Consider the following 25,345-nt stretch of genomic DNA (forward strand, 5'->3'; position numbering starts at 1 on the left):
CAAAAGTTATAACAGAGTGCAAAAACTGTCTGAGGAACAAAAGGCGTTTGTGGTTGGCCAAACTGAACCAGGATTTCCAGGACAAGAATCTTGACAACATTCGTGTTTGTTCTTATCATTTCTGGTCAGGTTGGTGAAATTAGAATTAATAGAATAAATTAGAATAATATCTTAAATAATACTGCTCGTATGTATCTTTACCACCTATTAACTTTAGTTTGTCAAAATATTGCACCTTTTCCTGCTTACCATGTCCTTGTCTATATGATTTTGCAGCTTCCACACATTTTTTTCTGTGGTTTAGGCAACATAAATTAGCAGAACAACATATTTAGTAGTTCATTAAACATGCAATCAATGCAGTTGTTTACATCTGAGTTTCGCCAATATGGCCACGCATCCAGGTAACTGACCAAATTGTGACGTAAGTGCAAACCCTCTATACATTTACAAATAATTGATGTGGTCAACATTACTCAGAGTAATTGCTGAACGATTTGTACAGAAAGCCACTTCTCCATAATTGTTGTAGTCCAAGTTTGACAAGTTTAGAAGTTTGTTTTGGAAAAAAATACTTAGGCCTAGTAAGTGCATGAACTATATGAATTAAGCATTTTCTTTTTATGATGAAACAGACTTTTATAAAGTAGTTTTCTTTTTTATCAAAGCTCAAAAGGCACTGAATAGTAGGAACGACCCAAATAAAACAAATAATTACTGAGAAGGAAAACATATATTCTCTTTAAAAATTACGATGAAAGTTGTGCAGGCTTGCTTTATTTTAAATACAAAGTGCACAACAGCTTGAGCTCAAGTTTGTTTGGAGTATTGTTATCTTTGAACGAATTCCCATATCACATACATACTCATACACACAAACAAAAAGTATAAAAGGAAATGGGGGAAAAAGTTGCTTCATAACAATCACAAACAACGTGTCATGTATAATGTTAGAATAAAACCATTTAAATGTAAAAAGTAAGAAGCAAAATTACCTTAAATTACCATATTACAAATATGCACATGATTAATTCAATGATGACATTTGTGATCAGTTAGAACAGTCTTTAACTGTAGGTCTGGAAACCATACAAATATGTGACAAAATGCAAAGGTTTCTTTTGGTATGTCATGTGAAAATGTAACAATGCATTCTGGAAATGTACAATCCAGATTTAAATTGAACAACGCTGCCCTCAGGTAAAAGCACATTGTGTAATCCGAAGTCTGTTTCACAATCCTTAACTAGTTTAGCCTTTTTCAGTAGAAAATTGTTGCCTGTAAAGTATCTTTTGAAACGTCTTATGTGCCAATGCACCTCCAACAGTTTTTGAAGAAAGTTTTGACAGGAAATTTATGATCAAATCTAATATATTACAAGGTGAGTCACAACACTTAATCCAAGTTCAGGAATCAGGAATCAGACTCCTATCATTACTTGAAATAATACATCAAACTCTCCACAGTTTTATGCAGTTTCGTGTCCCAACCACTTTCAGGTTCTCACACTGTATCATCTAGATGTTTTGATGTGGGTATTTTGAATGGTCTTCTGGGCAAGTCCACACTTGAGTCTTTTTTTGGCTACAATGCAGCACGTCATCTGTTTTTTACATCTGTCATCTGCAATTTTCAGACAGTTACAGAGCTTTGTGATTTACACAACATAAACACAGCCTTTTGTGGCCAAAGATACTTATCATTTCAGTGTAAATGCTGTCGTCACTGTCACATGGGAAACTAGTTTGGACGCATTTTATCTTCTTGTTCCCAGAAACAGAATCCTCTTAAGTTAAAAAGCAATTAAGAAAAAATAAAACCCACTAAAACAGGCTGTCCAGTTGGGTTCACAGTACAAATGCAGGTTTGAACTATTTAGGTTCATCTCTAATTCCAAATGATTCCTCGAACACTTAAAGGTACCGGACACAATTTGCTTACGTAGTACCGCAATCTTGACGGGAATGTTTGAGGGCACGTCTGGCAAGGTCACATTCCAGCAGAAAAAAGTTAGCGAGCCTGTTTCTGTGGGCAAAAGTTCATAAGTTCTGACAGTATTTCCAGACATCACTGTTGAAGGTCTGCTGAAAGCGGATCTGAGTTTTTACAAAATCCAGGGAGCTTTGGTACAGCCAGCTGGGTCCACCTTTATCAGATCTAAAGACTCTGCATTTTATGTTTGCATTTCGAAGCAGATTTGGAGTAGATAAATCATGGATGCACATGAAAGCTCCTTTTGACGGTCTCATCTGGTGTGAGTTTTCTGTAAGTGTAGTGAGAATGTGGGGGTTGAGCTGTATAACTGAAACCTGTCCTCGTGTCCCAGTCCATGACAGCTCCAGTCAAATGTCTCTGGCCTCAGCCTGTCCAGACACTGATGTCCCTTCAGAGTGCAGCCAGTCTGGTAGAACTGCCCCACGCATGGTTGAAGCTATGACAGGTTTCCGGATAGCCCTGGAAAAGAAAGGGGAAGTGAGGGATTGAGAGAAAAAGCATGAATGAGTGAATGAACCTAAACTATCTCAGAATAGTTCTCCAGAGGCAACCTATACACATAACAGTGCTATATGGTGGACTTCAAAATTGAGAAGGCAGATTTCTCTCTGGGTTTGGGATTTTTATATACACTATGATTCAAAAGTATGGGGTCAGTAAGATTTTTTTTTTATTTATACTGTGAGGATTCATTAAATTGATCAGAGGTGGCCGTAAAGACATTTATAATGTTACAATTAAGTTCTATTTAAAATAAATTTTTATTTTGAACTTTCATCAAATAATCTTTATATAAAAATATATTAATGTTTTTACAAAAATATGAACTGATTTCAACATTTATAATAATAAGAAATGTTTCTTGAGCACAAAATCTTAGGATGATTCCAGTTTTGCCATCACAGGAATAAATTACATTTTAAAATTTATTGAAATAGAAAATATTTGTTTTAAATTGTAATAATATGTCAGATATTACTGTTTTACTGCATTTTTGATCATATAAATGCAGCCTCAGCAAGCATAAGAGACTTAGTTTAAAAACATTAAAAAATATATAGCTGCAAGCAGCGATTGCCGGGGTTTAAGCACTTTAAGGCATTTAAGCACATAAAGAAAAAAAAAACATTACATAATATTTAGCAAGCCTGTAACCAGCTAAATCAGTGATTAAAAAGAGCATTTTTGGCATTTCCAGGTAGTTTACCATACAAATATGTTTAATAATTGTTATGGCAGTTATAGCGCCACCTCTAATCCGATCTCCATGAAACTTTGCATGCTTGTTAAGAATCATCTGAAGAATCATTAAGTTTAGTAAAGTTTTGAGTTTTCATTCAGGATTTATAGGCTTTTGGGTAAAATTCAACTTTTTCAAATTTCAAAATTCAATTTTTTTTAAATCTAGAGACTCCAGAGAATTGTGCTGCAGTGTTTTATTTTCTTGAAATTGAGCAAAAAACCTTGGACTAGTTCATAAAGTAAGTTTTTTTTGTTTGAATAATTAATGAACAATATGATTAACAGCTGTGGTTCTTGAGGCAAAGTTGCTCAATATGAGGCAGTCTATCAAATGATATGAATATTGTGTGGATGTGTGAAACACCACGTGATTACAGAGGCATAAAACTTGTTAGCACCAACTAGTGGCCAATTTCTTTCAAAATTCCTCCAGACCTTTAGGGCCATGAGTCCCCACTAAGTTTCGTTCCGATTGGCCTCATTTAACCTTGTCTAATAGGTGCTTTTGTTCCGATTGGCCTCATTTAACCTTGTCTAATAGGTGCTTAAAATTAATTGGCTGATGGCGGCCATGTTTTTTGAAATATGCGAATGTCCTCATAGACCCTTGTGGCACTTTGGACAGAGATACCAATTTTCAGGTCAATTGGAGTAACAGTTGCATAGTTTTTTTTCCTTTTTTCCTTATAGCGCCACCAAGTGGCCAAGCTCCGCAATTTTTTCCCTGTGACCTCAGATTGAGTTCTGAGTTTGGCGAAGATATCTTATTCTGTTCAAGAGTTAGGCATTTTATTAAAAGTGGCCTTTCCCCTTTTGAGCGTTTTGGTGCCCCTTTGTGACGGTGAGTTGAAAGTTTAACTTTTTTTGATAGTTATTAATATTCTCTCCAGAGTATTTTTTTGCTCTGGACTGGTCCCGATCGGGCGAAAAATCCCAAAATCCAAAATACCCAAAAATTTCGCCAGGCTCACAAACGAATCTGAATCATGCGTGTCCAGCATGAGCCAAGTATTCCATCGACATAAGACATTTGAGCCTGCAACTGATGGTTTAGGAGTTACGAGTTATGATTTTGTACTTTTGATTGCTGTAGCATCCCCATCAGGCCCATTGGGGCAAGCCTTGCTGACGTTCTAGACGGAACTACCATCCCTTCATAAAATTACAGTCATAAATGTTTATAAATGAATACATTTTATACTGTGAGCACATATTTATTCAGGTTTATTAATTTGACATAACTCCATTAGTGAGTAGAAAAAAAGATGTAATCAACTAAATGATTTCTAAATATTATTTTATTCACTTCTTTTGGCTTATGTTATTGGAAAGGGTGTCCCTTGCAAGAGGCTCACAGATTTTTGCATCCCAGAAATATAAAATGTAAAAAAACCCTGCACTAAAGCATAAAATAAAACTGCTAGAGAGAGATAAATAGGCACAAATAAACCAAACCGCCATAACTTTCATTTTCCATTATGCTCACATTATCGCTTTTAGGTCATGCCACCTGCTGCAGAATATTTCTTCCTCATTTTTGCTCTTTATTCACACACACGCACACACCTCTGCTTAGCAGCTGTAAGTTGCGCCCTTCCTCTTGTACTTGTAGTTGCAGAACCTGCTGGAGAAGCTCTTGTCTCAAAGTCTCCTGAACCAAACCCATCCGCTCTAACTTCTCGCCATTCAATCTCAAGAGAGCACGACCTGACAAAGACAAAGTGACAAAGAGAGAGACAATTTCACTCGACATGAGCTCCTTGGAAATACACAAGCGCTGCAGAGCCTCTGCATTATGTATGCACAGTTTTGCTGGCAGCTATAAACAAGTTACAGCATTGCAAATCCCCCTAAGGTTATTATCTCCATGTTCCCAGTGATCTTTGCATGTGTGACTATGGTAACATGCTGTGTGGAACTGCTGCCTGAGGGCACGGGCTGCCCCGGGTTCATTTCCCACTTTATTTCCAACTGAGCCTCTCGTGCTGTGACTCTAAACACTTCAGTCCACCGCCTTGCAGGAAAAAAACACTGCGCCTGTCTTATGTCCTCATGTTTTTTAACTCTCTATATTCCTTTTCTCTCCATTTCCTTTTCTATGGATCTCACCCAGGGTGTCTGTGATCTTGATGCTTTATGTCCACTGAGAGAAAAGAGAGGAATTGTGGGGGACGGGAAGCCACACGGGTCCCTAGTGAGCAAGAGAGTGCTCAAGGAGTGAGTGGGAGAAGCAGCGGTCTAAGCGCTAGTGTGTGAGTGGGACCCCATGACACACTCAGACATGAATCGCATATTCACACCAAAATTCTTCAAATCCAAGAAAAACATGGTAAAATAATAATGGATAATAAAGGATATCAGTATGGCCAGCGAGTCCTAGCTTCAAAACATCCAACTGGCTGCAACTTTTACCATTGATGGCCAATAAACAAAAGCTCTTTTTTTTTTCTTTAATTTTTTGGCAAACACACACACACACACTACTATTCAAAAGTTTGTGGTCAGTAAAATGTAATGTTTTTGAAAGTCTCTTATACTCACTAAGGCTGCATTAATTTGATAAAAAAATACAGTAAAATTATAATATTGTGAAATGTTATTACATTTTTAACATTTTTTTTTTAATTGTAGCCATTTCTTATGTCTTCAGTATCACATGATCCTTTAGAAATCATTCTAATATGCTGCTTTGGTTCTCAAGAAACATTTCATTATTAAACATTATAATTTTCATTAAACATTATTATCAAAATTGTGTTGCTTAATACTTTTGTGGAAGCTAATATTTTATTCAGGATTATTTAATGAATAGAAAGTTGAAAAAAAAAACATTTTTTTTTGGTCACAATGCAAGTCTTTACTGCCACTTTTGATAATGCACTTTGCTGAATATAAGTATTATTTTAAAAAAATTACTGACCCTAAACTTTTGAACAGTGCTGTAGATATCACTAATATTATAATATGACATTTTACATGACAGTAGATATGTTTTCCACTGCTGGATTCTTTTCATAAGCATGTAAAAGCTTGAAATTGTCAGTTTTCTTGTTTTTCACAGCTCAGGCAAGTAGCTAATGAAGGTTTTGGGACTATACATGTATGTTATGAAGGAAAATAATACATGTCTCAGATGAATGGTTAAAAAACAAAACTAATTGTCCATGAGCATATATGGCAGATTTCTAATCACGTACTTTTTTGTACTGTGCAAGTGCTAAAACTAGGGGTCGACCGATTATTGGTGCCGATATTAAGAATTTTTGTGGTTATTTCTAATCTCGTACTTTTTATTTATGTGCAAGTGCTAAAACTAGAGGTTGACTGATTATTGGTGCCGATACTAAGAATTTTTAGTGGTTATTTCTAATCTCTTACTTTTTAGTGCTGTGCAAGTGCTAAATCTAGGGGTCAACCAATTATCAGTGCCGATATCAAGCATTTAATGGTTATTTCTACTCACATACTTTTTAGTTCTGTGCAAGTGTTAAAACTAGGGGTCGACCGATTATCGGTGCCAATATCAAGCAATTTTATGGTTATTTTTTAATCTCGTACTTTTTAGTTCTGTGCAAGTGCTAAAACTAGGGGTCGACCGGTTATTGGTGCTGATGTTAAGCATTTTTATGGTTATTTCTAATCTCATACTTTTTAGTTCTGTGCAAGTGCTAAAACTAGAGTTTGACTGATTATCGGTGCCAATATTAAGAATTTTTGTGGTTATTTCTAATCTCATACTTTTTAGTTCTGTGCAAGTGCTAAAACTAGAGGTTGACTGATTATCGGTGCCAATATTAAGAATTTTTGTGGTTATTTCTAATCTCGTACTTTTTAGTTCTGTGCAAGTGCTAAAACTAGTGGTCGACCGATTATCGGTGCCTATATCAAGCATTTTTATGGTTATTTATAATCTCATACTTTTTAGTTCTGTGCAAGTGCTAAATCTAGGGGTCAACCGATTATCAGTGCCGATATCAAGCATTTTATGGTTATTTCTACTCACATACTTTTTAGTTCTGTGCAAGTGTTAAAACTAGGGGTCGACTGATTATCGGTGCCGATATCAAGCAGTTTTATGGTCATTTCTAATCTCGTACTTTTTATTTATGTGCAAGTGCTAAAACTAGAGGTTGACTGATTATTGGTGCCGATACTAAGAATTTTTAGTGGTTATTTCTAATCTCTTACTTTTTAGTGCTGTGCAAGTGCTAAATCTAGGGGTCAACCAATTATCAGTGCCGATATCAAGCATTTAATGGTTATTTCTACTCACATACTTTTTAGTTCTGTGCAAGTGTTAAAACTAGGGGTCGACCGATTATCGGTGCCAATATCAAGCAATTTTATGGTTATTTTTTAATCTCGTACTTTTTAGTTCTGTGCAAGTGCTAAAACTAGGGGTCGACCGGTTATTGGTGCTGATGTTAAGCATTTTTATGGTTATTTCTAATCTCATACTTTTTAGTTCTGTGCAAGTGCTAAAACTAGAGTTTGACTGATTATCGGTGCCAATATTAAGAATTTTTGTGGTTATTTCTAATCTCATACTTTTTAGTTCTGTGCAAGTGCTAAAACTAGAGGTTGACTGATTATCGGTGCCAATATTAAGAATTTTTGTGGTTATTTCTAATCTCGTACTTTTTAGTTCTGTGCAAGTGCTAAAACTAGTGGTCGACCGATTATCGGTGCCTATATCAAGCATTTTTATGGTTATTTATAATCTCATACTTTTTAGTTCTGTGCAAGTGCTAAATCTAGGGGTCAACCGATTATCAGTGCCGATATCAAGCATTTTATGGTTATTTCTACTCACATACTTTTTAGTTCTGTGCAAGTGTTAAAACTAGGGGTCGACTGATTATCGGTGCCGATATCAAGCAGTTTTATGGTCATTTCTAATCTCATACTTTTTAGTTCTCTGCAAGTGCTAAAACTATGGGTCGACCAATTATCTGTGCCGATATCAAGCAGTTTTATGGTTATTTCTAATCTCATACTTTTTAGTTCGTGCAAGTGCTAAAACTAGGGGTCGACCGATTATCGGTGCCTATATCAAGCATTTTTATGGTTATTTATAATCTCATACTTTTTAGTTCTGTGCAAGTGCTAAATCTAGGGGTCAACCGATTATCAGTGCCGATATCAAGCATTTTATGGTTATTTCTACTCACATACTTTTTAGTTCTGTGCAAGTGTTAAAACTAGGGGGCGACCGATTATCGGGGCCAATATCAAGCATTTTTATGATTATTGGTCATTTTCAAAACCGATTTGTCCATAAAATAATTTAAAAGCATTTAAAGGAAATGTCAGAACCCTTTTTATTCTTAATTTTGACATTATTTAAAATTTTTACACTAGACATACAGTGGTGGCCAAAATGATTAGAATACCAGTATAAAAAAATACTAGCTAAAAATGATTTCAAGTCAGTTATTACTGTCTTTTGCTGTAGTGTGTCAGTAGGAAATATCAGTTTACATTTCCAAACATTAATTTTGCCATTAACTGTAATGTGAGATTTGTGTTTGCAAGAAGTCTGACAACAGCCAGTGTTCCACACAGAGAACTGATCTCATCATCATCCAGTCTGTCTGGAATGACATGAAGAAACAGAACAAACTGAGACAGACTAAATCCAGAAGAACTGTGGCAACGTCTCCAAGATGCTTTAAGAAACCTACCTGCAAAGCTACAGTACTGTTAAAAGTTTAAGGCACTTAAAAATGCTGTCAAATGCAGCTTTTGCCCTAGGTGCACTTGCGCATAGTTTTTCAGGTAGCTTTGCAGGGAAGTCTCTTGAAGCATCTTTGAGACGTTGCCACAGTTGTTCTGGATTTAGTCTCTCTCAGTTTGTTCTGTTTCTTCATGTCATTCCAGACAGACTGTATGATGATAAAATCAGATCTCCTTGTGTAAACAAAAATCTCACGGGATTATCAAAATTAATGTTTGAAAATGTAAACTGATATTTCCCACTGACACACTACAGCAAAAGATAGAAATAAGTGGCTTAAAACCATTTTTTAGCTGTTGAAAATACTAGTTTTCTAATTTTGGCCACCACTGTATATATCGGTTTGAAATATCGGTTATCGGTCTACTTAGTAATAATTAGTATCTGCATCTGCCTTGAAAAACAGATATCGGTCAACCCCTAGCTAAAACATTTTCATTTTTCTAGAATATTGAAAAGGGAGCATGAAAGACTAAGGCACTGTAAATTTCAGGGGTTGAGAATGAAATATACCAGTTCTTTGACAAGAGACGTACTTTTGAAAAAGTAGATGAGCACAGGTTGGCCGACCTTCAGCTAAAAGGGTAATGCTTCTGTCATACCATATGAGATATAGTAGATGTGTTGGTGTCAAGGGACTGGTCTAACTGCTGAGCATGCGGTATCTTTTAAAAGGTGATTTTGTGCAGGGTCACTGTGAGATTTTACACAGAATGCAGATGCATTTGAATAATATCAATTCAATTCTATACAATAACTATAATAGCTCTTTTGTTTTGTGTTGGATAACAAACCTGTTATGGCGTGGTGGGAGAAGGCTTCAACATAGGTCAAGTAGTTGTGTGGACAGTGTTTCTTCAGCCATCTGCAAACATCCTGCTGAGACCACAAAACCACTGGCCTGGAGAGACACGGCAAGGTGGGGCTGGTGTGGTAAACAGAGTACGATTCACCTGAACGTAACTGAAAGAGAAAGAAATAGAGCATGGGAAAATAGAGAGATGGGGAAACTAATTTAAATATGCATTTCACAGAGAAGTGGCATAGAAAAACTAATTTCAAAACGTGGCTAAATTGTATGCGTCCTTCTAGAGTCCTTCCACGCATGAATGCACAACTTTTTATAGCACTACTAATTTGAAACCAATCTCTAGCAGAATAATAAAAAAGAATATAAACAGATAAACAGCTATCCCTCCTGCTAAGACCTCTGGGAAATATACATGTTTTTTTTAAATAACTGTGTTCCATGTCATGCACCGGCAGTGATTAAGATGGATGTTTTCATCTCACACAGCCATCTGATTGGCTGCCTAACGGACACGGCCATGATTCTGCACATCAAGCTGTATAAATGAAGGCCATTCTAGAATGATTAGCATTCGTCACAATGGCTGCGCTAGTGACACGAGCCACAATAACTCTCGCTTGACCTTCATCACACACTTCCATATGATCACAGAGTAATTATACAAAATCATCCAGCAAAACCAATTCTTGCAAATCATCTACAGTGAGAGTCAGTGAGAGTTTATGAAGGCTAATGAAACAGAGTTTAAAGCATCTACAAGATTATGATGTTTGTTTACTGTGACAGCAAAACAAAAAAAACACTACAGTTCAGAAGATTGGGTTCAGTAAGATTTATTTTATTGACTTTTTTTTGGTAACCAATTGATCAAAAGTAACAGTAAAAACATTTATAAGATATTTTTATTTCAAATAAATGTTTTCTATGTGAATAACTGTGTATCCAATCAAACTCTACTTTATTATATAATATAATATTATTATATTATTTATATATGTGACCCTGGACCACAAAACCAGGGCCATTTTTTATAAGATTTATATATCATCTAAAGCTAAATAAATAAGCTTTCCATTGATGTAGGACAATATTTGACTGAGATAAAACTATTTGAAAATATGAAATCTGAGGGTGCAAAAAAAAATTCTAAATATTGAGAAAATCACCTTTAAAGTTGTCCAAATGAAGTTCTTATTACTAATCATAAAGTTTTGATATATTTACGGTAGGAAATTTACAAAATATCTTCTTGGAACATGATCTTTATTTGATATCCTAATGATTTTTTGACACAAATTGTTTTTGATAATTTTGACCCATACAATGTATTTTTGGCTATTGCTACAATTATACCCATGCTACATAAGACTGGTTTTGTGGTCCAGCATCATATATTATATTTGACTATTTTCTAATGTTCTAGGTTGCCGTAAATTCTGGCTACTTGTTTCACAAATAGTTTCATTCCCTGTGCTTTGCATATTTTCTTCCCTTTCCTCGGTGTTCCATTTCATTAACAGTCATTTATCCTCGCAAAATCACAGCCCTCCATTTTCCCACTTCTCCCTCTATTTGTTTTGTTTTTCTAAGCCATTTGCCGCCATCTGTACCCCATCCCTCAAGTTCATCTTCAATTTTCTTTCTCCTTCACAGTTTTTGCCCCATCTCTACTTCTCTCTCTCTCTTTTTCTCCCTCAGGCAACTTTCTACTCTATGCCTTTGCTGTGTTTGCCCTTGAGGGCAGTGGGGAAGTCTTTCTTCTGCAACTGCATGAAATCGCACACATACATTCTTGCACGTGCACATACATGTTTGCATGGATGCATGCACACATATAAGCTAAACAAGTGACAGTTCCACTCAGCTGGTTTTGGGGAGGATCCACATCTCTCCAGCAACTATCTCAGTAAGGCATAATAACACTGCAGTCTTTTCATGGCTGTAGAACCCCTCTTAAAATAACAGTTCAGCAAAAAATGACAATCTGTCATTAATTACTTACCCTCATGTTGTTCCAAACCTGTAAGACCTTTGTTCATCTTCAGAACACAAATTAAGATATTTCTGATTAAATCCGAGAGCTTTCTGACGTTTAAGGGCCAGAAAGGTATTAAGGAAATTGTTAAAATAGCCCATGTAACAACAGTGCTAGTCTAGTTTTAGTCTACTAAATAACATAAGATTTTAGTCAGCTAAAATCTAATGGGTTTAGCTACAGTGTAATGCATTTATTAAGCATTTTTCTAAAATGACCAAACTCATTGTATAGGTTTGATACTAAGGTTTTATCATGATAGACACAGATTTAACTGCTGTGACAAACAACATGCCTTTATGTTAAAATAAAATGAAACCACTTCTCATAAAGAAACAAGATAATTATGCATTCTTTATAACAACTTGTTTACCACATTCCTCATTCTTTCAAGCAGACATATTTATTTATATAAATAAATTTAGATTCATCTTTACTAAAGTGATTCAGTCAAGAGCAGTGATTTTCTTCTTTTGTTGCTTGATTAACATCAATGCCACAGACAATAGCAAATAAATGAGGCTGCTGTCTTTTTAAAAACAAATACACAGATGCAATGTACTGATATTTGTGCAAAATTCTCCCAAATGCTTACATTCATATAAGACACAACCAAGTGTTTTTACATGAATACTTGTCAAAACTGACAATTCAACATAATTTTGTGTGTATTTCTCCATTCATGCGACACTCAGAAAACCGGACCAAATTGAGTTCTTTTTTGTCGTCGAATTTATCCTCATCTCTTCCAGATATTTAACTTTTTTAACATTTTATGAGACATGCAGCAAATGTATGCTAGCTTATGTCCCACAAGATAGATCAGTTGGCTTCGATACAGTTCAAATGTACGCGTCTAACCTCCTAACCACACAGCAAATTTATTCTGAATGAATCTCTTCCCAAATCATCCCTACCTAACATTTTCGTCTCGTTTTTATTCGTTGACAAAAATGGCAATAGATTTTCGTCAGGTTTTGTCATTCAAAACAAGTTTTTGTTTCATTATCACAGGGGCATAGATTTAGGGTGGACGGAGGGGATGTGTCCCCACCAATATCCTCCGACCATTGAAATGTCCCCACCAATAATTTAATTCACTTAAAAAAAAAATTGACCTAGACACGCAGAAAGGGATAAATTACGTTCTCTCCTTGAGTCCTCCCGCCCCCAAAACACATATGAACATTTTGATCGGCTGTGCCTTTCCCTGCTATCATGTGAGAGGCTATGGCTGCGTTCAGATACAAGCAGCGCCAAATGCAGTGGATTTTTTTTCCCGTGCAAGAAGGTGTGTTGGGTGACATACATGTGAGGATGGCGGCAAAAAAAAAAAAAAAACGAAAAAAAGAAGAAGCTAGACATGGTGGAGTCCCCACCAATGTCCAGAGCAAATCTACGCCCTTGCATTATCATCTCGTTTTCATTGATGAATGAAGATCTTACGGGTTTGGAACGACATGAGGGTGAGTAATTAATGTAAGAATTTTCATTTTTGGGTGAACTGTCCCTTTAAATCCTTGTAAATGAGACTATCGGGCATGTCACTGTCACATTTACATCTTTTTAAGTACCTTCTCTCTGTATAAACCATCAGCTTTTTTGTTTGTAGCTTATGAATGGATCTGACTAAGTAGCTGTCAGACCTTCTCTATTTTAATGCTCATTATTCGAGATGGAGACAAGCTGATGCAGTCTTTCTTACTCTGCAATGTCCCTATAGGCAATGCTATAGAGTCTATACATTACAGAATCTGTCAGTGAGAGAGGAATTCACACCATTTAAATATCAGCATTAATTATTTACAGTATGTGTTCCATTCAAGACCCCAGAGGATCAGTGTGAACACAATAATGAGAAGATACAAACCCTAATCATCAAAAAACGCCCCCAGTACACAAATGCATACATAACAGTCGCATTTTGACTACAAATAGTCAACAGACACTTGAGTTCCTCCTCTCTCCTTTGATCATTCTGTGATGACATGTCTGCGGAAAGTAGCGTGTCTTGGCAAAGTTTACAGACAATCACAACAGCGCTGATGAAAGTGAGAAAAGATTTGTGATAAAAGTGCTGTTTTCTATTTTGCTTTCTTCTTTGTTCACTCTTTTTTTCTGGGAAGAGCACACTGTGTGGTGAGATGTCAGTGAATCTTTCATGTACTGAGATACACAAACCTGCATTGTTGAGAAAAATACTAACAAGTGTAGCTGGGATGAACAAAGGATTTGTGTATGAAGCCATTAGGGGAAGAGATAAAACAGAGCTGTTTCTTTCTCCTGTCACTGTAGGAAGAGGCTAACAAGGTTCACCATTCATTAACGATGGTTTAAATTAAGGCCAAAAAAAGTGCAGAGGTTAGTTAGGATCTCATCAGCTCCTGTTCGGGGTTTTCAGGAGGAATAAATTAACATAGACGTCTGATCACGCCAAGCTTTTGATCATGAATTCACTTTTTGGAAAATCAAAGGCAAACAGTCTGAACCTGAACCGCTCTGATCCGGTTCAGCAAAATGCAACAAATTTAAACCCAGGTTCAGAAGATTCACCTTAAGTCCGGTGTTTCTCTTCCAATTACTCTGGCAAAAAGAAAGGTTTAGGAATGATTTAGAAACTGTATTGTTGTTCAAAACAGATGAGACAATAAAAACAGATGACCACATGAAACATTTTAGTCCATTAAAAAATTAAATCTAATATAGTTGCTGTTCTTTTGATCTTTCTATACTCAAAGAATAAAAGAAAGATTCTGAAGAGACTTCTTACAAAAATAGTTTAAAAAATTAGTGACCCCAAAGTATGTGCAGTTGAGGTCAAAAGTTTACATACATCTTGCAGAATCTGCAAAATGTTAATTATTTTACCAAAATAAGAGGGATCATACAAAATGCATGCTATTTTTTATTTAGTACTGACCCAAATAAGATATTTTACATAAAATATGTTTACATATAGTCCACAAGAGAAAATAATAGTTACATTTATATAAAAAATTACCTTGTTCAAAAGTATTAATACTGTTGTTACCTGAATGATCCACAGCTGTTTTTTGTTTAGTGATAGTTGGTCACGAGTCCCTTGTTTGTCAGTTGTTAAACTACCCGCTGTTTTTCAAAAAATCTTCAGGTCCCATAAATTCTTTGGTCTTCCAGCATTTTTGTGCATTGGAACCCTTTCCAGCAATGACTGTATGATTTTGAGATCCATCTTTTCACACTGAGGGGCTCATATGCAACTATTACAAAAGTTTCTAACACTCACTGATGCTCCAGAGGGAAAAACAATGCATTAGAATGAGGGGGTGAAAACTTTTGAAAAGAATGAAGATGTGTAGATTTTTCTTTTTTGCCTAAATATAATATATGTTTTCATTTAGTACTGCCCTTTAGAAGCTACAGAAGATACTTACATGTTTCCTAGAAAACAAAATAATTTACCCTGATCTTCAGATTAAAAAAAATTTCACCCCCTGGCTCTTAATGCATTGATTTTTCTTCTGAAGCATCAGTGAGTGTTTGAACCTTCTGTAATAGTTGCATATGAGTCCCTCAGTTATCCTCAGTGTGAAAAGATGGATCTCAAAATCATACAGCCATTGTTGAAAGGGTTCAAATACACAAAAATGCTGAAAAACCACTTAAGAATATAAGAACCCCTCTTATTTTGGTAAAATAATTAACATTTTGCAGATTCTGCAAGGTGTATGTAAACTTTTGACCTTAACTGTTTCTATTATACTATACTACACATAAAAAAAAAAATCAGAAAAAGCCAGCTCCTATCTAATGTGTTAGTAACATTTTAATTCAGCAAAATTGTTTAAACCCTCACATTTAATCCACTAAACACAAAATTTCCAAATGAACAGCACCTCTGCTAATTTCACAGAGGAGATAAAAAACTAATTTAGCACTAGAAAGACAGAAATGGAAAAGAAAATGGAAATGACCATAGAACACTGGATTTGCCTCAAGTAATTACTTTTGAATACTATTAATTAAGGGCAGAACACAAACTCATTAAGATAATATTATCTTATCTCAGTTTAACATAAGCAGATTTGGGTCTAATTAGCATGTGCAAACCTGTTGTAAAATCTAGAGGTCTAATTGCGCGGGCGAGACTGACTTTGACCCACAAAGCTCTGCAGACCCGAGTAGAGGCACTTGCTTCGTTAATATGCTAATGCAGAAGATCAAATGAAGTTAAAAACACACATTACAACCCATATCTTTGCTCTCAGTGCTCAAATCAGCAGTGCCCATGTGACCTGAGACCCACAAGACGTTTTAAAGCCATTCTGTGGAGAGTGGTCTCTCTTTTCTTCTACCCTCTGGCCTAACAGCATCTTACGCATTCTCTACAAACTAAACACGCTTTTAGATGGATGGAGAACGTATGGCTGGAGAGAGAAAGGAAGCGTTTTGTTGCAAGACCCCCTCCTACACCTTTCTTTAATGCACAGGTTTTCATTTCTGAAAGGCGAAAAATTCTTTCCTACTATTGATAATGCAACAACGGACAGCCATACATACATATCAGCGCACAAATTCTCTAATGAACCTTTTAATAACTAAAGAACAGAATAACTGAAAGCTGCCATGGCATTAGCTCTGCTGTATAATCACTATAGTTTCTGCAGCCTGCCTTGTAGTTTCTCACAGCTGTCATATAAATTTGAACTCCCAATAGTGAAGTTAGTAGTTTATCTACTTATCCTTTCATACGATATATGAATATTGTACTAAGCTAGCTGTATTTTGGAGTAGCTTGGCCAACACTGGTCTTTCTCAAAGTCCTCTTGAGATCAATTTCAACATTGTGTGAAAGTGCGCTAGAAAGAGCTTTGATTTGTATAATTAAGTCATGTTAATGAGATGGTACAAAATGATGATAATTTGAGGCTGATTGAGGGAATACATAAAAAAAACACTTGGCTTCGTTCTTATCTTTATTATATAATCTGAAGAAGGGGAATGTATGTCTTGCTCATGCTCAATGCCACTTTTAAAACACCAGCTCTGATGATAAGACAAAAGACTCTTATCACTGACTGCAATGACGTGTTTCCACAATTATTAACGTCATAAATGTAGCACAGTTTTTTATATATTTTTTTTATATTTTTAAAAAAATGTAATGTACATTTATATCACTATGTTATAATACTATGGTATCAAATTACAAAAAATAGTTAAAGGGATAGTTACAAAAAAAAAGATTTTTTTTCTTTTGTTCATCTTCGGAACACAAATTAAGATATTTTTGTTGGAATCCAAGAGCTTTCTGACCCTCCATACTGCCCTCCAAAGGCAAAGTGCAGTAACTATGCCAACACTGAAAATGAGAAAAATGGCTTTAAAATTTTTACACCAGCTAGTCAAACATGTTGAAACTCTCGTTTCTCTGAAACGGGACACAATTTAACCAGGAGACGTTGCCACAAGACAAAACAGTTGTCACAATGTCCGTTTTAAGCCTTAACTCAATTTTGACCAAATGTGTAGTTACTGCGCTTTGCACACATATGCGTCATGTACTCTCGTGAACGCGTGCCGAAGACTGACACAGAAGAAAATAAATTGTTGAATAGAGTAGTTATTTTTGTTTTCTTTGCACACAAAAAGTATTCTCATGTCTTCATAAAATTAAGGTTGACAATGTCCTTACTATCCTTCTAAACCTTGAACATCTCAGTTGCGTTGCTGTCTATGGAGGGTCAAAAAACTCTTAATATCTTAATTTGTGTTGAGTTTGTGTATGAATTGGAACGACATGAGGCTGAGTAATTAAGGATAGAAATGTCATTTTTGGGTGAACCAACCCTTTTTTTAATAAAATGACTGGAATACTGCTGGTAAATCAAACATCTTTTTTGTTCAATGTAATCTCTGTATGTTTCTCTTTTGAAAAGTCATGGAAATGTTATGATAAAATGTTTGCTTTTGGAGCAAATTGAAATAAAAAACATATTTGTTACGCTCCCATTCACCACTATAGAAGCTGACCCGACTATGATGACTTCTGCTTCCGAAATCCCCCAAAATATGAAAAAGCTCACATTTAGATAACCTGAGACGTTTGTTAAAGATTTCCTTCTTGGTCTCACCTGCAGTCCTTCAGTTCCAGGCTGCTGGAGTAGTTTGACCGTTCGACCGCCGGCTGTTTTGCGGCTCTGCCCCTCATGCCAGGTAAGGTTTCCACCTGCACAACGACTCAGCTGGTATTTAAAGTCTTCTGGAAGAGCCCTGTACTCCACCGCAGGACGACAGAAAGTAAAACTGGAGGCCGCTGTGATAGAAAAAGAGTGATTTGGTATTATCTTACATTTTCACTTCCCTCTTTAGAAAGACAGACACTGTTCATTGTCAGTCAGCTACCTGTTATCATGTTGACTAGTGCGTTGTAGGATATTCAGTATTTATGTGCATCAAAAATGCTGTGGTTACAGATTTGAGGAGTGTGTTTGTCATTTGGGTTTTGGTGGTTAAGAGAAGGGTTTAAGGTTTAGGCTTAAGTAAAAGCACATAAGAAATGTTTGAATGACCCACATCTCCTGCGGCTGACTGGGTGGCTTGGATTCTTCCCAGAATAATACCTAAAGACGCTAGTCAGCAAAGTTAATAGGAAAATTATGCATTAGCGTGTCAGAGGGTGATAAAAAAGCAGAGCATTGGTAGCCCGTAGGGTAATCTAATGAAAAGCATATGAGACTCCAGATTTCCAGGAAGGAAACTTTAAGTGCTGTTAAATACCGAACGCCTCAGAAACATCAGTTCTTGCTGAGCTAGACAAAACTAGCATTTGAAATTCATTAAACAGTTAACAGAAAATCGAATCAATTAAGACATCTGCTAGGATCATCCTGGTACAAAATATGCTTTAAAGGAAACTTTCTTATGGAAGCCCATTTCCACCACTTAATAAAAAATAATTGCGTCTTTTTATCTCACAATTCTGACTTTTTTTTCTTGCAATTGCCTGTTTACATCTCACATTTTCTTTGAATTGTGAGATATAAACTCGCATTTGCCAGTTATGTCAGAATTGCGAGTTTATATATATCTTTCAGAATTTTGTGATTTAAAATCTCAATTGCTGAATTGTGAGTTTATATTTCACAATTAAGATTTTATATCTCGCAATTCTTACTTTATAACTTGCAAATGTGATTTTAAATCTCATTCTGAGAAAAAAGGCAGAATTATGAGTTTATATCTTGCAATTCTGACTTTATAACTTGCAATTACGATTTTATATCTCACAGTTCTAAGAAAAAGTCAGAATTGCAAGTTTATATCCTGGAATTCTGACTTTATAACTCACAATTACGATTTTATATCTCACAATTCTGAGAAAAAAGTTAGAATTGCAAGTTTGTATCCCGCAATTCTGACTTTATATCTCACAATTCATATCTCTGACTTTATAGTCTCGCGTAGCCAGACCTTCAGACTGACGGCTGAAGGTCTGGAATTCATGGCAGCTTTAATTGGCCAAGGCCCGCCCATAAGACCGTTTGATCGACATGTCAAACAGCCAATCACAGTTCGTTTCGTTCAGCGTCACGTTTCGGTGCATGGAAATGCCTCAACAACAGACTGGCGTGCAACAAGTCAGTCATTGAAATAACCAGTTAAATAAAAAGAGGGAGAACAAGCAGTAAGTCAGTAATTTGTTCGCGAACGTCGCAAAACTGTATAACAACAATCGCGTCTGCATAAGCACCTTTTAGCAAAACGCCGAGAAAATCAGTCTGCGCTTTGTTTCCCGGAGGACCGAAAGCAAACGCGACACTCGCGTCTCCCGGAAATCCGGTCAAATTCAACTAATCAGATGATGACTTCGACATTCCTGAAGTGTTTCCAGTTAAGTGTACCATATGCATCAGACGTTTAGCCAACGTTCCATGGGGGTGACGTCTGAGGCTGAGACTACTGACTTTATAACTTGCAATTGCGTTTTTATATCTCACAATTCAGAGAAAAAGTCAGAATTGAGAGTTTATATCACACAAAATATATCTTTTATATTTCACAATTCTTAGAAAAAAGTCACAATTGTGAGTTTGTATCCTGCAATTCTAACTTTATATCTCACAATTCTGAGTTTATAACTTGCAATTATGATTTTACATCTCATAATTCAGAAAAAAGTCAGACTTACGAGTTTATATGCTGCAGTTCTGACTTTATATCTTACAACTTTGACTTTATAACTCGCAGTTTTGATTTTATATCTTACAATTCTTACTTTATATCCCGCAATTCTGACTTCGTAACTCGCAATTGTGATTTTGTTACAATTCTAAGAAAAAGTCAGAATTGCGAGTTTATATCTTACAATTCTGACTCTATAACTCGCAATTATGATTTTTTATCTCACAATTCTAAGAAATAGTCAGAATTACGAGTTTATATCCTGCAGTTCTGACTTTATATCTTACAATTGCACGTTTATTTCCCACAATTCTGACTGTATATCTTGCAATTCTGACTGAACTCGCAATTGTGATTTTATTTCTCACAATTCAGAAAAACGTAGGAAGTCATAAAAAAAGTAGGAATTGTGAGATAAAGTCACAATAACCTTTTTTTATTATTCAGTGGCGGAAACGGGCTCCCATACTTTCTTTTGTGGAACACCAAAGAACATATTTTTGAAAAATATATGGACAAAACCAGTGAATTTAAATTTTTTTTTTTTTTTTAAATATCATTGTGTTCCACAAAAGAACGACAGTCATGCAGGTTTGGAACAAAATGAGTAAATGATGGCAGAATTTTTATTTGTAGTTAAACTATCCCTTTAACACACACTCCCAAAAAAGACAGTGTATGTACATTTAGCTGTGAGAGTAAAACTGTGAAAAAAATGTGCATATTTCTAAAAGCAATACGGAAGACCAGCACAGCATAGTTTCGCTCGACTGGTGACTGTAAATGAGTCAGTGGGCAGCATAAGCAGATTTTCTTCTAGTAGCTGCGAGAGGCCAGTGCATTAACAGACAAAGACAGAGAGACAGTGTGTGTATGCGCTCATTAAAACCTCACAGTTCTAATCACCACCTTAGTCTTAGCACAAATGAGTACAATCAGTCATCTCTGTGCATGACAGTGTGTGTGATGGTATTCTATCTCTATACCTGTGTGTGTGTGTGTGTGTGTGTGTGTGTGTGTGTGTGTGTGTGTGTGTGTGTGTGTGTGTGTGTGTGTAAGCAAGAGTTGACGAGAGGTAGAGACTACAGTATAAGCCTGTGTGTGTGCGTTGGAAGGTGGAGGCCGGGATGAGATAAAAGAGATGTCTTTTGCTCTCGTTCCCTGCAGACTCACAGGCGGCTACAAAGGCCGTCCTCATCAAGAGTGCATGGGGGATGCCTGCTTGTATGAATGCATTTGGGATGGACTCACAGATGAACACAGTCTTTCATCACAGTGCCTCTGAAGCAGACATTAGAGAGATGTCGCACAACTGTGGCTGGAGGGTGAAAACACGTCAAGGCCTGTTAGTCCTGGACAGATGTTGCCCTTATTTTCTATTTATTCGTGCACAAAAAGATTTGCTCCTAAATCTAGAAACAGTATATCCTCCTGAAACCTTATATTTGACCCTCTAAAGTGGAAATAGACAGCAGAGTTTTGTTCAGAAGTTTAAGGTTTGTAAGATTTTTTTGAAAGAGGTTTCTTATGCTCACCAAGGCTGCATTTGTTTGAACACAAATACAGTAAAACAGTAATATTGTGAAATAATTGTACAACTTTAAAGAACTGTTTTCTACTTGATTACATTTTAAAACATGAGTTACTCCTGCGATGACAATGCTGATTTTTCAGCAGCCATTTCTGCAGTCCTCAGTATCACATGATCCTTCAGAGATCATTCTAATATGCTGCTTTTTGGTCAAGAAATATTTCTTATTATAATTAAAAGTTCAGAAGACCTACATTTATTTGAAATCTTTTTTAACATTATACGTCACTTTAAATCAATAATGTGTCCTTGCTAAATTTATTTCAATAAATCGTACGGACACCAAACTTTTGTATAAAAGTGTATGCGGTTCTTGTATTAAAAAGCTTATCAATGTTCAAGGCCGTAACCATGTTAAATGACAATAATCTCAGATGAATACTGTCCAGTGGCTAGAATAATTTATTTATTAAAACAATCATGTAGCTCCAAACCTGTACGATTTTTTTATTCTGTAAAACAAAATGAGAAATTTAGCAGAATGTTCATGATGCTCTATTCCATACAATACAACTAAATGGTGACCAGATGTTGTTCATCTCCAGACTTGACAAATGTAACACTAGAATTTTACACTTCTGATCTCAAATGACAGCTTTGTATAAGAACATTTTTTGCATCATTCTGATTCACTGTATGGAAAAAAATCACCATCTCCATTTGTGGTCTACAGAAGAAGTATGAGTTCTGAATGACATGAGTGCGAGTACATGATGACACAATTTGCATTTATAGGTTAAACTATTCCTTTAAACTATTACATTTGAATATCTTGATTATGTGGTTACAGCCAGGCTTCGCGGCCAAGCACACGTGACCCATTTCATCGCATGTGTCAATCAAAAAAATGAATCTAAATCCATATTTTATCTAGAGATCCATCATCCATGACAGCTCTTCATTCCCTGAAGCACATAATTAAATTCAGTCCAAGGTGTTTTTCTCACCTGCTGCACCCACTGGACTGAACTAACGATGTGGTCTCTTGTGAGAAACCAAGCGAGTGTGCCAGAGATCTCTGAACAGCATGAGGGGTTTGAACTTCGGGAAGGGAGAGAAACACAACATCTGTGTGGAGTAATGAGCTACAGACTGAAAGAGAGAGAGAAATGTGGAGCTGTAGCTGCTTGCTTCAGATCTGTTTGGCCTTATTATCTATGCTGATGAATGCGAAAATGAATATGCAAGCCTTCATTAAAGTAGTGTAGTGACACAAACCGCTCAGCAGGTAACTTGTTCACTAGAAAACTAATAGAGATTAAAGATACTTTCATGTGATTTCAAACAGTTCTGGATTTGAATGTGTGACGGAAAATGAAAAAGAGAGTTTTCTATTGAGGTTTTGAAGGACATGTTGGACAAGCCAACATTTTTCAAATTACACAACAAAAACTTCAAAAATATCAATAAACCAGTTATTTTGCTTTTTATATTGGCAAGTTCTGCGTGTAGATTCAACAGCAAATGACTCAAAAATCATTTGAACTGATTCTAAATAAAGGCTGTGACCCTGTACACACTGATTTAAACATTAAGACTGTAAACATACTTGTTTCTTTTAAACTAGCCATGCCACTGTGTACAAAGCTGTTTATCCTGAGCAGGCTTTAACTGGAAAACAGTATCTAATGTGCTTAAAAACAGTGCCTACTTGAGCGCAATTTCAACATTAATATTAATATATTAATGACATTATATATTCAACCATATAATCAGAAAATTAAAAAGAAACAACTATTCTGGAACTGATACATCGATTCATCTCTAGCTTGTTACGTGCCATCTAACTACTACGATTATCTTTTTGAATGGAATGAAATAAAATAATTACCGTCCACTGCCATGCCAACAATCCAGACTCTGCAACAAGCACCAATACTCCTGTTAGATTAAAAGTTGGAAACGGAAGTCTCCCATTTTCCACCTTGGGCGCCTTGAAAGGTGTTTCTTTAGCAGGTACATCCAGTGTGCAGTGATCGACTCCCGCGCTTCACAGTGTAAAATATGAGAGTACACACATCGCTCTGCTCATTCTCACACTGACGCCTCCCCACGCACACTGTTTCACCTCATCCAGCTCTGTTATGAAGCTGTACATATTTTGTGAAGAAGCCGCACCTTTACATTATTTATTCAATATATATTTAAAATGTTATATATTAAATAAAATAAATTAATAAAACATACATCTAATTAATAAACATCATAAAACAAATATCACATAGGCCTATAATATGATTAATGCACGCATATAAACGGGCTTTGCTAAATTGACTCCTAAATCTACATATTTTTAAAAAGTAGGTTAATTAAAATGTGCACTTCATTTTGAACCCCCCTAGCATCGTAGTTATTTCTAATCGTTATATTTGTCACCAAAGGGATGTTTCGTGAGAAACGGTCGTCTGATTCTCTCTCACGTCCCAGTGGGAAAACGCAAAGCCTGTAATTAGTCTGTGAACAGCAACATGCACATTAGGGAATGTATTTCTGTGACCCTTCTTTTACCAAAATTCGGGAAATAGTTTAAAATCATTGTATTGTTAGCTTTATTGAGTTTTAAGAGTTATGTACGAATGCCCGTATTATAGCCTATTGTACTAACGTTTATAAAACGATTTTAAAATACCAACAAATAGACGATATTTTCTTCTTGCACTATAAACACTAGAGGGAGGCATTTCACCTCAATTCTCTCAGCTTCAACAAGCCCTCACCAAAACTCCATTCTGCTACTATCCTTTGGTTTCACAGACAGGGCTTAAACCTAGTCCTAGACTAAATTGTAAGTCTGAGCTGTTTCAGCTGAAAGAAACTTGCACTGATTGATCTTAAAATATATCAGTGCCTTTGTTTTGTCTCAAGATGCACACCAGTAATGTTTTTTTCTAAGCACATTTATAAAAAAATAAATGTCCTAATTGAACTATGACCTAGTCCTGGCTTAGTCTAGGCCCTGTCTGTGAAACCTACTAACGTTACTGCTAGTTTGCAAAAACAGTTTACATCGTATGCTTTAAAAAAGAAACAGTAAACAATACCCACGTCGCAACAAGCTGCATCCGGATCTGGAGTGTTCAGCCGGTGGATATTTTATCCAGTGAGATCTCGGATGCAAGGACTGTCAGATTTGAAAAGTTTAAAAGTATGAGGAATGGCGGAAAACTGTAAAACGCAGGCTCTTTTAAGTGCAGGTAATTCAGCTAAATTGTGCCTCGTCGTGGTTACACTATGGCTGCATCCAGGATTTGAAATTAACACCCGCCACGCCAAACGTGACTAGAAATCTGCTGTGGCGGTAAAGCTGTCAAATCACTAGCCAATTCGTTCATTTCTTGGCAAGTTCATTTAAGTAAAATCTGCAACCTAATCTGCGCAGTTCTTCATCTTACTTAAAGAAGAAGTTCACTTCAAGAACAAAAATTTACAGATAATTTACTCACCCATTTGTCATCCAAGATGTTCATATCTTTTTTTTTAAGTCATAAAGAAATTATGTTTTTTAAGGAAAACATTTCACTATTTCTCTCAATATAGTGCACTTCTATGGTGGCCGCAAGTTTCAACTTCTAAAATGCAGTTTAAATGCAGCTTCAAAGGGCTCTAAACAATCTTAGCTTAGGAAGAAGGGTCTTATCTAGCAAAACGATCCGTTTTTTCTAAAACAAATTGTCAATTTATATATCTAATAACCTCAAATGCTCGTCTTAGCTCTATGTGTTTTCTGTGTTCCAGTTAAAGACAGTTAGGGTAGGGTGACCATATTCTGAG

General features: G+C 36.0%; 1 protein-coding gene across 1 annotated transcript; it reads right to left on the minus strand.

The window, feature by feature from the left end:
* Positions 1-761: 761 nt before the first annotated feature.
* samd10a (sterile alpha motif domain containing 10a) lies at positions 762-23,555 on the minus strand. Its single transcript, XM_073819674.1, has 5 exons — positions 23,406-23,555; positions 17,934-18,115; positions 9,769-9,937; positions 4,804-4,944; positions 762-2,454 (listed from the first exon to the last, which is right to left on the minus strand). Exons 1-5 carry the CDS (start codon positions 23,416-23,418, stop codon positions 2,432-2,434), a joined length of 528 nt encoding a protein of 175 aa, XP_073675775.1. The 5' UTR covers positions 23,419-23,555; the 3' UTR covers positions 762-2,431.
* Between the last annotated feature and the right edge of the window lie 1,790 nt (positions 23,556-25,345).

Source organism: Garra rufa, chromosome 15 (genome assembly GCF_049309525.1).
Source record: "Garra rufa chromosome 15, GarRuf1.0, whole genome shotgun sequence".
Lineage (NCBI taxonomy): Eukaryota > Metazoa > Chordata > Actinopteri > Cypriniformes > Cyprinidae > Garra > Garra rufa.

What these genes read in the sequence shown, in the direction of transcription:
- samd10a (XM_073819674.1), bottom strand. An exon ending in CTGGAACTGAAGGACTGCAG is followed by an intron (nt 9,938 to 17,933) that starts GTGAGACCAAGA and finishes TTTCTCTTTCAG; the next exon opens with TTACGTTCAGGTGAATCGTA. An exon ending in CTTACAGCTGCTAAGCAGAG is followed by an intron (nt 2,455 to 4,803) that starts GTGTGTGCGTGT and finishes TTTCTTTTCCAG; the next exon opens with GGCTATCCGGAAACCTGTCA.